The 14,220-nt window shown below is 39.2% G+C and overlaps 1 protein-coding gene across 1 annotated transcript in view; it reads right to left on the bottom strand.

Annotated features, from left to right (window-relative positions):
• sclt1 (sodium channel and clathrin linker 1) overlaps positions 1-14,220 on the bottom strand; it is an 88,602-nt gene that overhangs the window by 13,820 nt on the left and 60,562 nt on the right. Inside the window, exons 17-20 of the mRNA XM_048596596.1 lie at positions 11,229-11,374; positions 9,039-9,231; positions 4,734-4,930; positions 3,345-3,423 (exon numbers count right to left, since the gene is read on the bottom strand). Of these exons, the coding sequence (XP_048452553.1) occupies positions 3,345-3,423; positions 4,734-4,930; positions 9,039-9,231; positions 11,229-11,374 (615 nt within the window). The remainder of the gene's footprint in view (positions 1-3,344; positions 3,424-4,733; positions 4,931-9,038; positions 9,232-11,228; positions 11,375-14,220) is intronic.

Raw genomic sequence — 14,220 nt, 5'->3', positions numbered from 1 at the left:
GGCCAGCGGGATGGAGACCTGGAGTGGGACGACCAGCGGGATGGAGATCTGGAACGGAGCGGGACGGCCAGTGGGATGGAGACCCGGAGCGGAACGGCTAGCAGGATGGAGACCTGGAGCAGAGTGGGATGGCCAATGGGATGGAGACCTGGAGTGGGACGACCAGCGGGACGGAGACCCGGAACGGAGCGGGTCGGAGTCCCGGAGCGGAGCGGGACGGAGACCCGGAGCGGAGCGGGTTGGCCAGTGGGATGGAGACCCAGAGTGGAACAGCTAGCAGGATGGAGACCTGGAGTGGGACAACCAGCGGGATGGAGACCCGGAGCGGGGTGGGATGCCCAGCGGGATGGAGACCCGGAGTGGGAAGGCCAAACATAAAAAGTGAATGCTAATTATACTAATTATAATGTTCGTTCAATAGTGAACTTAAGAAATCCGTAACCTAATGTAGGTGTGAATTCTACATTAACAAACATAATAACTGAAAAAAATTAATTTCCTCATCATAATGTTTATGTACAGGATAATACCATGACTCACAAATGTTGATCTGTTATCTGTGGAGAACTCGGATCGACTTTTACATGAGATATACGGAAAATTCCAGATCTTTTGGCCAAACATAGGGGGTCGGCTTTTACATGAGATCGACTTTTACTTGACCATATACAGTAGTGACCATCATTTGATAAAACTGTATATGAAGTTTAAATGCAACACAATCCAGTGTCTTAAACTTGAGCAAAGGAAACTAGGTGGGTGTGCGGGGCTAGTTGGTTAAGCTGATTAGGAAAATATACAAAGCTTTGCTTTTAGATAGACAAGGTCAACAATGGAAATACATTTCTCTAAGCCATAAACATCCAAAGGAAAGGTGAATTAACCTCGTTTAAGAAAAGAAGTTAAAGATTTCGTCAGATCAAAAATAGTGGTAAACCTGAAGACTGGGAGCAATTAAAGACCTAGTAAAGGAGGGCCTTGAAACTGTTAAGGAAAGGGAAATGAGAAAATGAATGCAACCCAGTGAGGCACATATAGTCAAAGCGTAAAAGCTTTATCAATATGTGATCAGAAAAAGATTACCAAGGATAAATTTGACCAAATACAGATGAAAACAGAAGAATTTATAGTAAACAACAGGAATTTAGCAGAGAAACTAAATGTCTGTCTTTATGGAAGAAGATACAGGAAATCTTCTAGAAATACTCAACAACAAAGGGACTTGGGTAACTGAAGAGCTAAAAAGAATAAGTTAGCAAAGGAGGAGTACTTGAAAAATTAGCTGGATTGAGGGTTGATAAATCTTTTGGACAAAATGAATTTCGTCCCAAAGTGTTTAAGGAAGTAGAAATAGAGATGATGAATGCATTGATGGATATCCTTCGTAATTCTAACAGATTTTGGAAACGTTCTTGCTGACTATAAGGTAGCAAACATAACCCCACTATTTAAGAAAGGAGGATGACGGAGAATCAACATCTACGGAACTGTTAGCTTAATGGTCATTGTACGGAAAATATTAGAACCTATTATAAACAATGTATAAACTGAACATTTAAAAAAAGAAAGGCAAGATTGGGCAGAGTCAGTATGGATTTATGAAGGAAAAGCATGTTTGATGAACTAGTTGGATTTTCTGATGAAACTATTACTTGTAGCTAGGTAAAAGGATAACCAATGGTATATTTGGATTCTCAGAAGCTTTTGATAAGGTCCCACATAGGAAATTAATAAATAAAATTAGAGTGCATGAGATTGGAGCAATCTCTTACAATGCATTGTTAATGAACAGAAAGCAGAGAGTAGGAATAAATAGATAATTCTCACAATGGCAGGCTGTTATTAGTGGGGTACAGCAGGTATTGGTCCTCGGTCCACAACTGATCAAAATGTATTTCAATTTAGCTGAGAAGATCAACTGTAATATTTCCAAGTTTGCTAATGATGCCAAAAACCTATTGATTTCTGTCTTGAATCTGCTCACTGATAAAGCTACCACAGCCAAGTTGTGAGGAGAAGGCAAGGAGACTTGAAGAGAATATGACAGGCTCGGTGAATAGGCTAGAACACGGCAGGTGGAATATGTTATAAATAAGCATGGAGTTGATCACATTGGTAGGAAAAACAGAAAGGTTGAATATTTCTTAAATAGGTGACAGATTAGAAGTGCAAGTGTCCAACGAGATCTGGGTGTCCCAACTTATGCATCTCAAAACTCTAGCATGCAGGTTGAGAAAGCAATTAAAAAGACAAACAGCATGTTGGCATTCATTTTGAGGGGAAATGAGCATAGAAATAAAGATATCTTGCTACGAGCTGAGATTGTACCTGGAGTACTTTGTGCTGTTTTGATGTTGCTATCTAAGGAAGTATACAGAGCTTCACCGGATTGATCTCTGGCATAAAAGCATTGCATTAAGAGGAAGCATTGAAGAAACTGGGTCGGTATTCTCTAGAGTTTTGATGAACAAGAGTGATTTCAGTGAAAATTATAAAATTCTTGCAGGGTGTGACAAGGCGGATATGGGTAGGATGTTTCTCCCAGATGATTTGAGAACTGGGGAACATAATCTCAGGCCAGTTAAGACTGAGATGAGGAGTGTTGGTGAATCTGTCAAAGCCCTTCCAGATGGCTGTGGTAGCTTTATCAGTGAGCAGATTCAAGACAGAAATCAATAGGTTTTTGGAAACCAATTACATTACGAACATGGAGATAGTGCAGGAAACTGGCATAGAGAACTCAATCAGCCATGACCTTGAACGGCAGAGCAGACTGAATAGCCCACCCCCCGTTCCTATGTTTTACACCACCAGATTCACGTCTAATATAAGTATGATTTGAATACCAATCTTATATAACAGTCATCCATGCCATATGGATGCATGAAATGAAATTTGCAACTCAGGTTTAAACCTGTCAATTACATGTTTTTCTTACATGTCTCAACTATAAACAAACAGTCAAATGGTACAAACTCAGAATTATTTTCACACTGATGTTTTCAATGCTATAAAACAAACAAAGGAATGAATAAGGGTACAGTCAATGGTTAGGAAATCTATATAGCAAACTCTATAATACTTTATACAGTTTCTTATAATGACTATTTTTCAGAATCAAATTTTTTAGCTGTACCTTCACATTCAAGCGGGCAACATATATTTGAATTTGTCAAACATATGAAAGATAATTCTCCAAGACAAGTGTGGATTTAGTAACTGGAAGGTGGTGAAGTGCAAGTTCATTTTCAAACTTCAGCAATAAATGTGCACCAATGATAATATAAAACAAATAGACTACAAGTTAGAGTGATGATCGAGATCATTGAGGGCAATTATCTTACCTCTGTTATTTTCTCATGTGTAAGCTCCATCTGGCAAACTAACTCCTGGCAACGCTGTTTCTGTCGGGTTAGTTCAGTCCTGTAAGCAAAGAAGAAAGAAAGATGGAAAAAGTACTTTGTTAGGAAATTATTTCAGAAATGTGGTCATTCTTGGCATATTTAAACTATTATTTGGGGTTATAATCAACATTACACACATTACTTGGAAAAAGTCAATTATAACCATTACAGAACCTCTGAAATCTTGCAGAGAAGCATAAAATAAATATAGCCAGGAGTATATTTTTATTTTCAGCAAAAAAATAAAGTTCAGCTTCTGGTTACTTTTAGTAGCCTTGCCTGTTCTTTATTTTCCCATGAAGTTAGAATATTATAACTGTGCAGGATCAGAAAGATCTAAGAATCCCACAACAAAGTGAAAGTGCAGATGCCAGGGCACAAAAATGTGATTCTAAGTTTCATATGGAGAACATTAAGTACAAAAGTAAGGAAATAAGTATTAAATTTGTATAAGCAATTGGTTATGTTGTAGGGGAGAATATTGTATAGTTCTGGGTACCGCATTATAAAAATATTAGGAGTTACGGAAAGAGTACAATCAGTTTATTTACAGATGGCTTGAATAGTTCGGGCATTCTTCAATGGAATGAAGAACATTAATTGGGAAAACGTGTCATGTGAAGAGTGTGTGTATGGAATGAACTGCCAGAGGAAGTGGTGGAGGTTGGTCCAATTACAACATTTAAAAGACGTCTGATGGGCATATGACTAGGAAGGGTTTAGAGGGATATGTGCCAAATGCTGGCAATTGGGACTGGATTAATTTAGGATATCTGATCGGCATGGACAATATGTACTGAAGCATCTGTTTCCGTGCTGTGCAACTCTATGACTCTATGTCTACTTAAGGTTTTCAAAATTATGAAAACTTATTTCTACAAGTTGCAGAAAAGATAGAAATTTATGGTTACAAGATAATTTTTTTTCAGGATAGAAATTAGCTGTATAATTACATGCAAATATGTGTTATCATAGTTTGAATTTCTGTGAAACTTGTTGCTGGTGCTGGCCAAGGGAACGACTTGCAGGTTAAGGGAAAAGGCACCAAATCAAAGCCAAGATGATGGGTATAATGATGGTCTGCAAATCGTCTTGTGCCATTGTGTGTGGAAAAGCTCATTTACTGCATATTGGTTGAATCAAATGGTCAAGCAGTGTTTAAATATTAATTAGAAAATGACAGAGAGGCGTAGGTAGATTGCAGAGGAAGGAGGCTTTGCATATATTTTGGCTATTTTTGGATGACCCCTTAAACCCTTCTCAAGGTCCTCTGGGGGCTGCAAAACCTCTGGTTGAGCATCCCTGCCTCTTACAGCTATGTTCACTTACTTCAGTTTGTTCTGTTTAGCCTCGAAGGTTTCAGTTAGTTTTCTGGCTTCATCTCTCCACCGATTGGTTGCTTTTTGCTGTGCTGTTAATAAACGTTTCAGCTCACTGGTTGAATTCCGATTGGCATCCTCTAGTTCTCTTAGCTGGATTTCAAACCCATGTTCTTTTAGGGACAACTCATGTTCCAGGGTTGCTACCTAAATAAAGTGAAACTTGGGAACTATGAATATGTTTTACTCTAGTTTTGCTTGCATGCAGATGCCCAAGCTGTGCATGATATTAATTTTTGTATTGCCAACAACTCCAATTCCTGCTCCTTACCACTGTTTAAGTTAGGCGATCCGTTTTATACAAGTGTGAATTAATCTGACAGTGCTTCTGTGTAAACCTTTAGGCAGGACAAGCACCTTTGAACTTGGGTTGCATCCAAATAGGGGCTGGCAGGTTGTAGCAGCCAGTAAAAGTCAGATGTGTTGGCTGCTGCAAGGTACATCAGCCTACAGTACATCATTGTTGTGATCCAACTCTATCAAAAAAATATAGATTTATTCTTCTGAATGCCTCAAGAGGTTACAACCCGCTCCTTAAGATTCTCCAAACTGAACAGACTGCCCTGCAGCTTCGAACATCCTATTTCACTCAATGATCCTCTTTTTTTCTCCTGCGGTTTAAACTCAATTTACAGTCCTTTGTCAGATCAAGTGCGAGATTCTCAGCCATACTAGGGTTGGCCGAGTAATACACGTGGAGGACGACTCAAAGTGTAGGTCACAACCCATAAAACCACAAGATGTAGAGAGCAGGCAGCCTGGGGTCTCCCAAAGAGTGGGCCAAAGCGGAGGAGATTGAGCCCTTGTAGAGAGTGCGAGCCCAGCATGGCTAAGCATTTAAGAAAGACTGTTGAACTTTTAACTTTATTTCTTTATTTTTCTGCTTTGTACCTAAGGTTTTGTACCTTGAGTACGTGACAATAAAATCTAATTCTAAATTCCAGAAGTTGGCCATTCAGCCCATCAAGTCTCTTCCAACCTTCAATGAGATCATGGCTGATCTGATAATCCTCAACTCTACTATCTTGCCTTTTCTCCATAACCCTTAATTCTTAATGATTAAAAATCTGCATTTCTCAGCTTTGAATATATATGATACTTAACAGAATCAACAGCCTTCTGCAGTAAAGAATTCCACAGATTGACTGCCCTCTGAGATAAAAAGAAATCGTCCTCATCTCTGTAGTCCACAAGACCATTAGATTTAGGAGCTGAACTAAGCCATTCAGCCAATCTATCTACCTATCTCTGCCTTAAAGATAATAACTTGGCTTCCACAGCTTTCTGCTGCAATGAGTTTCACAGATTCACCACCCTCTGACCGAAGAAAATCCTCCTCATCTCAATTCCTTTCAGTATTCTGTAAGTTTCAATGACATACCCCAACCCCATCCTTCTAAACTCCATCATGTACAGACCCAGAGCCTTCAACTACTCCTCATATGACAAGCCCCTTATTCCTAGGATCATTCTTGTGAACTTCCTCTGGACCTCTCCAAGGCCAGCACATCCTTCCTTAGATATGGGGCCCAAAACTGCTCACAATATTCCAGAACCTTATACAGCTTTAGCAGTACATACCTGCTCTTGTATTCTAGCCCTCTTGAAATGAATGCTAACATTGCATTTGCCTTCCTAACTGCCAACTGAACCTGCAAGTTAACCTTAAAAGAATCCCAAACTAGGGCTCCTAAGTCCCTCTGTGCTCCAGATTTCTGAAGCCTTTCCCCATTTAGAAAACAATCTATGCCTCTATTCTTCCTACCAAAGTGCATAACCACACACTTTCCCACATTGTATTTCATCTGCCACTTCTTTGCCCAGTCTCCTACCTGTCCAGGTCCTTCTGCAGCCTCCACACTTCCTCAACACCTGTCCCTCTACCTATCTTTGTGTCATCTGTAAACTTAACAACCATGCCTCCAGTTCCTTTGTCCAGATCGTTTGTGTATTTTAACATGAACAGTTGTGGTCCCAACACTGATCCTTGTGGAACTCCACTAGTCACCAACTTCCAAGGACCCCTGTATTAAATGGATGATCCTTTATTCTGAGATTATGATCTTTGTTCCTACACTTTTCCACATGGGGAAACAACCTTTCTACATCTGTCCTGTCAAGCTCCCTAATAATCTTATATTTCAAACGCCAATGAACACAGGCCCAACCTACTCAATCTCTCATAAGAAAACTTCACTTGTAGGATCAACCTCATGAACCTTCTCTGGACTACCTCCAATGTCAGTATATCTTTCCATAGATAAGGGGATCAAAACTGTTCACAATATTCCAGGTGTGCTTGTCCAGTGCCTTGTGTAGTTTTAGCAAGACCTCCTTATTTTTATACTCCATTCCCTTTGAAATAAAGGCAAACATTCCACTTGTCTTCCCTATTTACAGACTGAGTTTGGATGCTAGCTTTTCGAGATTCATGAATTTTAACCTGCAAACCCCTCTCTGGTGTAGCTTTTTGTAGTCTTTCTCCTTTTAAATAATATTCAGCACTTATATTCTTTCTGCCAAAGCACATGACTCACATTTTTGCACATGATATTCCCCCCTGCCAAGTTTTGTCCACTCATTTAACCTGTCTGCACCCCTTTGTAGACTTCATGTCATCCTCACTATTTGCCTCCCACTTATTATTGTTTATCTGCAAACCTGGCAATGGTACATTTATTTCCATCATCCAAATTCTCTAAATATATTTTAAAGCAACTAGCCCCAGTACCTATCGCTTTGGCATTCTACCAGTTACAGTTGCCATTCTGAAAATGCCCCTTTTATCCCAATTCTCTGTCTTTTGTTAGTTAGCCAATCCTTTTTCAATGTTAACATACCAACCCCAATACCATGAGTTTATTTTCTTATTTATCAACCTTCTATCCAGTACCATATTGAATACCTTTTGGAAATCCAAGTAATTACATCCACTGGTTCTTCTTTCTCTATCCTGCTTGTTACCTCCTCAAAGAACTTTAATAAATTTATCAGGTATTATTTCCCCTTTGTGAAATCACACTGTCTCTGCTTGATCTTATTATGTGTATCTAAATGCCCAGCTATTGCATCCTTTATAATAAACTGTTGGCATTTTACTAATTATAATGTCGAGCTAACTAGTCTATAGTTAACACTTTTATAAACAAGAGTGTTACACTGGCAATTTTCCAATCCTCTGAGACATTTCCCAAATGTAAGGAGTTGTGGAAGAATACCACCAGTGCATCTACCACCTCTCTAGCAACTTCCTCTAAAATCCTTAAATACAAACCATCGGGTTCAGGGAACTTGTGGTTTTTAGTCTCATTAGTTTCTTAGCACTTTTTCTCTAGTGACGGCTAGTGTGTTTAATTCCACCTCTCCACATACCCCACCAAACATCGGAGTGTTGATTATTTAGTATTTTTGCAATATTATTAACGTCATCCACCATGAAGACTGATGCAAAGTGTTTATTTAACTCCTCGGTCATTTCCTGGTTCCTCATATTTCCTTTTTTACAAACCATTTTTTATCTCTGCCCAGTGATGCAGAAACTTGTGTACATGAGGCACTAGGTAGAGGGAATACATCTGCTTGAAGCCACACATACAATTCAAAGGCATGCACATATTGGGGTAACAGGAGATGGGTACAGTGCAATAAATAAGTTGCCCAAGCTGATTCCTCAAATGTAGGAAAAGTTCTGAAACACAAACTGACAAATCTCAATCATATTGCTTCTACTTTTCCCACTAAAATATGGAAGCAATCAAAAGTACTAATCAATTAAACGTTTCGATCTTTCAAGCCCCATGACAGGGACAGAGAGATTGAGAGAGACAGACAGACAAACCGGGATAGATATACAAAAGGTCGAGAGAGATAGGATAGATATAGAATAGCAAGGTGGACTAACAGAGAGACAGGTTATAGTGAAATAAAGCTGGGATAGACAGCACATGAAAAAGGTAGCTAGAGACAGCATAAAGAGAGAAAAACAAGGATAAAGAAATATAGGATAGAAAGTGAGAAAGGTGAGTGGGATAGGATACAGAGAGAATTCAACAGAAAGAGAGAAATAGAGTAAGTTAAAGAGAGTTGAAAAGTTAGAATAGACAGTGAGAGAGATTATTGTACCATGGAAAATATTCCCAACAATTTACATGAAGATTTAAGATCAATTTGATGACTTAATGCTTTTTCTAACACTCAATGAAGGATATATATAGTGCCCAAAAGGTGCATTTTCCCTTCTTTTAAACTCTCCTACCTGCTGTCTGGCTTTTCTTTGTATATCCAGACGAGTTTTCTTCTGTTCTTCCATCTCTTTACGAAGTTGCTCATTCTCATTCTGTAATCTCAGAAGCTCCTCACTGACGGTGTCACAGTCTCCACGAACAGACTCCAGATTACTCTGCAGTTTTCGAACCATTTCTTGGTAACGGGACATTTCCTCCTCATAACTACAAAATGAACAGATTGGAAAGTTAATCTTAACAGACCTGATTATTGGTCACAATCTCTGCGATATTTACAGGCATGGAATATGATTTTAAATGATTTTAAGTGCCTATTTTTAAAACTCCATTCTTTTTTCTCAGCATTGTTTGATCTCCTTATTTAAAGTAGAATATTCTTGCATTGGAAGCAGCTCAGTGAATAGGGGTTATCTTATGAAAAAGGGTTGAGCAAATTGAGTCTCTATATGCATGGGAGTTTAAGAGAATGAAGTGATCTTATTGAAATGTGTAAAATTCTGAAGGGATCATAACAGGTGTCGAGAGGATAATGCCTCATGTGGGGATATCCAGAACCAGGGGCAGAGTTTAAATGAAAGGAGTTTCCCAGTGAAGATGGCAATGAGGAAAAACTTCTTCTCTGAAAGGGTCATTAGTCTTAGAAATTCTTTTCCACAGGCAGCAGTGGATGCATGGTCATTGAACATATTGAAGGCTGAGTTAGACAGGTTTCTGATTGGCAAGGAATTAGTGAAACAGATAAGGTGGTGCCATTAAGGCCACAATCAGATCAAACGTGATTTTATTTGGCCATTTGGCCCATGGATCCACACCGACCCTCCGAAGACCATCCTACCCAGACCCACCCCCCCACCCTAACCCTGTAACCCTGTATTTCCCATGGTTAATCCAACTGGCCTGCATATCCCTGGACAATATGGCCAATTTAGCAAGGCCAATCCACATAACCTAATTTTGTTGGCAGGGTCATCTTTACATTAACATCAATTATGATCAAGGGTCAGTTCATTTAAAAACATGCAAGTTACAGCCCAAATTTCAGTGAAAATTCATCTGAAACTTCAATAAAGCTTACATGTTTTGATAGAAAAGATGTACAGCAATCTTTGAATTCAGTAACAAATATTTATTTCTGAACTATCATCATAAATTGCAATCAATAAAACTTGAATGATTCAAGGCCCAAGTTGCAGTCAAGGATAAAACTGCTTTAAAAGCAAACAAATGGTATTATTTGAAGTCAACATTAGAAAAGCAATTTAACTGATAATAATGTGAAACTAGCATCAATGTGTTATACAACCAATAATACTTTGGATTGGCAGGTATAGGTCCAGTTCCTCAGGTTACTGAATTAATCTCAGTCATGTTGCAGTCGAATAACATTCTAATCGGATGAGTAAATACAGAGGTGAGAGTTGGCTGAGATGGCATCACTTAATGAACATATAGGAGTACATTTACAAAAAATGAAAAGCTCTTGGGCAAATTACTGATATTTTCTCAGTGCAAGGTCACTTCAATGAGTGAATGCTATAACTTATGTATTATGCAAGCACTGGATATTTGGATTGCAGAAGCATCTGGTTAGGCCACAACTAGGGTATTCTGTCCAGTTCAGGTCACCAAACTTTAGGAGGGGTATGAGGGTCCTTCAGAGTGTGAGGACAAGATTTAACAGTATGGTTGCAAGGATAAGGAATTGAAGTTATAGGGTTACTTTGGAGATGCCGTAGCTCTTCTAGTTGGAGCAAAGGCGATTGAGCGAAGATTTGAATGAGCTGCAAAAGACAATGAAAGGTTTAGATAACGTGGGCAGAGAAAAGCTGTTCCCATTCATTGATTGTGTAAGGACTGGGTTCACAGGTTTGAAGGTACAGGCAAGAGATGTAGTAGCTCTGTGAGGAGGAACTATTTAATGTTGCGAGTGTTAGTGACCTGGAACTATTGCCAACGAAAGTGACGGAAGTTGAGTTAATCAAAAATTGCAAAGGAATTATATCCGCATTAGACAGAAATAAATTTTCAGGACTGCAACGACCAAACAGGTGGATGAGACTGAACACTTTGCTTTACAGAGAACTGGCATGGACTTGATGGTCTGAATGGCCTCCTCCTATGTTGTAAAGATTATCAGAAACAGTGAACTGCCATGAAAAATTGAATTGTAACATAAATGCAGAAGGAAGAGATATTTCTACCTCATTTCAAGTTTCTTGATTTTGTTTTGTGTTGTTTGTAAACTAATCTGGAGGTCATCTTTTGAACGTTCTGCATTAAGACATCGCTGGTGCAATTCATCAATTTTCTTGTGATCTTCTTCAGTGCCTGCGCCATTGCGATAAAGCTGAAACAAAAATGTTACATATGAGAACTTTAAGTCCAATGTTCAGTTTGGGATTTTAAGGAAAAAAAGCCACCAGATTTAGAAGAAATTTGAAAACTTTCCCGTCAGAAAGCATATCGTCAATGAATACGATAGAAAAGGGTTGGACCACATGCTATTTATTAAACTTCTGAGAAATAAGACAAACAAAATCTGATTCCATGTACAAATCACAATATTACTATTTACTGTCCACAGGAAAAGCATCTGGCATATTGTTTCTTGGAGAAAATTGGACTCTGGTCAGTGGTGAGGATGACTTGTAGTATGCTCTGAAGCTTGGATGAGTGTCATGAGAAGCACTCTTTGCGTGTGCATTGTTAAACAATAAAATTAATTGCATTAAAAATGCATGCAAGGAAATACATTTGAATTTACCTGATGTTTCACTGGCATTTTACTTTGAGTAGTTAAGACATACAGATCCTGAACAATTGTTGGTCAATATTGAATTAACTGATCACAGTAGAGATATTGGCAGTCGGTGCTGAAATTGGTTTCAGTGATATGAATGAAGTGATCTAGGAAGAAGATAAAATCTAAGTGATCGTTCCCTGCTCCTAACTGCTATCAAGCAGACTTTGCTGAAAGGGTGTGTGTGCAGTCATATACACACAAGGTCTGTATTCTGGATCTGACTAACTTGTGGAGAATCTTGCTCTATGTGGCCAAACATCCATGAGCTGGGAATCAGCTAGTGAGTCACATGGAAATCCATGGCAGAAACCTATGACTCTTACTGGATATCATCCTTGAAAAGAGGGACAACTGATGACATATGTCAGATATTGCCAGTCAGAGTGTGTTTTGGTGTCTCTATGGCTGAATACATCCTGGAAACACAATGACAAGGCCACTTGTGCAGTGGGCCAAAGCCAGAATGGAACCAGAATAAAGAGTCAAGGGCTTAAGGATAGCAATTAAAACTTCCAAATAAAAACATGATTACAGAAACAGACCTCTGACTCTGCAAGATTGATTTTCATTAAGTGTGGAACAGTTCTTACTTTTTAACCACTATTTTATGATTTGCAGCTCTCACATTTATCATTCTTTTAATGTTTCTTTCTACTGGCCAGTATTGATCAGCATTGTGTTTCATTACTATTAAATTTATTCTTGTTCTTTGATTTCTTACAGTGAATTCCACCTTGACCACAGTAGCTCACCCTAATTTCATACTGACAACTACGCTTATTCTGTAGTTTTCAGCAATGGTAGCCTAATACTGGATTGATCTTGTATTGTAAACTGTGCGCATTGGATCCACATCAAATATGAACAATGTGGAACCTCAGGGTCAGAGCAATTAATGTGTTAATTGTAGGAGGAAATGAAGGGTGGTAATTAAGGATTTTTAAGCTGCTACAGAACAAGTAACTTAAAAATCAACTCAGTTATTTAAACTTTAGGTACTGTCCAAAGTATTTGTTTTGGTGTCTTCCTCCTGAATCTGTCAATCTAATGCTCTTGTTCTATTGAACGTATTCCTTTGGGTGGAAATGATTCATGCACAAAAGAAAGGTTGGTGCATTCTATTTCTGACAAATTCTCAGTCATCAAAGGAATTTGCTGAAATCTACACATAATCTGTAGCCAGAAATGAATATTTACAGATGCGCAGGTCTTAAGCAAAAAAAGGCATTTCAAATAAACCAACTAAAATATAAAGTTAGTTCCCTCACACAAACTGATACGCAGAACATGGCTTGCAGTAGCATTATGGTTCAGATCAGCTCAAAAAATAGTGAATGAAAGGATTCTCATAAGGACTCTTGTGAGTCAATCATAAAAGAGGAGATAACTGAACACTTGGAAACACAAGCACAATTCACCTGTGTCATGAAGAGCAAGTCGTGCTTGATAAACTTGGAGTTCTTTGAGGATGTAACCAGCAAGGTAAAAATTGGGGATCTGGTGGATGTGGTACATCTAGACTTCAAGAAGACATTTTACGATGTGTCACATAAAAGGCTGATCCAGAAGGTTAGATCCCATGGAGTTAAGGGTAGAGTATTTGTTTAGATAGAGGATTGGCTGACTGATAGAAAGTAGAGGGTTGGGATAAGTGGGTCCTTCTCTGGATGGTGAACTGTAAGTAGTGAGGTGCGGCAGGGTTCAGTTCTTGGACCTCAACTATTTATAATCTATATAAATGGTCTTTAAGCAGGGAAACAGTACAATAGAGCAAAGTTTGTGGATGATACTAAACTGGCTGGGAAAGCAGGAAGTGATGAGGACATAAACAGTTTATGGATATTGATAGACTGAGAGAATGGGCTAGAATCTGGTAGACGGAGTTTAATGTGGATAAGTGTGAGGTTGTCCATTTTGGCTAGAAAGTAAAAGGGCAAATTATTATTTAAATGGGAAACTGATTCAAAGTGCATCAGCGCAGAGGAACCTAGGTGTCTTTGTGAATGAATTACAGAAAGTGGGTACAACACACGATAATAAAGGCAAATGAAATCCTGACAGCAAGCCGCACCTCCATCTCCTACCGACCAACCTCATCCGCCCCCTTGACCTGTCCGTCCTCCCTGGACTGACCTATCCCCTTCCTAACTCCCTACCTACACTCACCTTTCCTGGCCCCATCCCCGCCTCTTCGACCTGTTTGTTTCCTCTCCACCTATCCTCTCCTCTATCCCTCTTCTATCCGCCTCCCACTCTCTCCCTATTTATTTCAAAACCCCCTCCCCCTCCCCCTTTTCTGATGAAGGGTCTAGGCCCGAAACGTCAGCCTCTCTGCTCCTATGATGCTGCTTGGCCTGCTGTGTTCATCCAGCCCTGCACCTTGTTGTCTC

Source organism: Rhincodon typus, chromosome 1 (genome assembly GCF_021869965.1).
Source record: "Rhincodon typus isolate 14 chromosome 1, sRhiTyp1.1, whole genome shotgun sequence".
Classification (NCBI taxonomy): domain Eukaryota; kingdom Metazoa; phylum Chordata; class Chondrichthyes; order Orectolobiformes; family Rhincodontidae; genus Rhincodon; species Rhincodon typus.
This window is presented reverse-complemented; position numbering and strand designations above follow the sequence as displayed.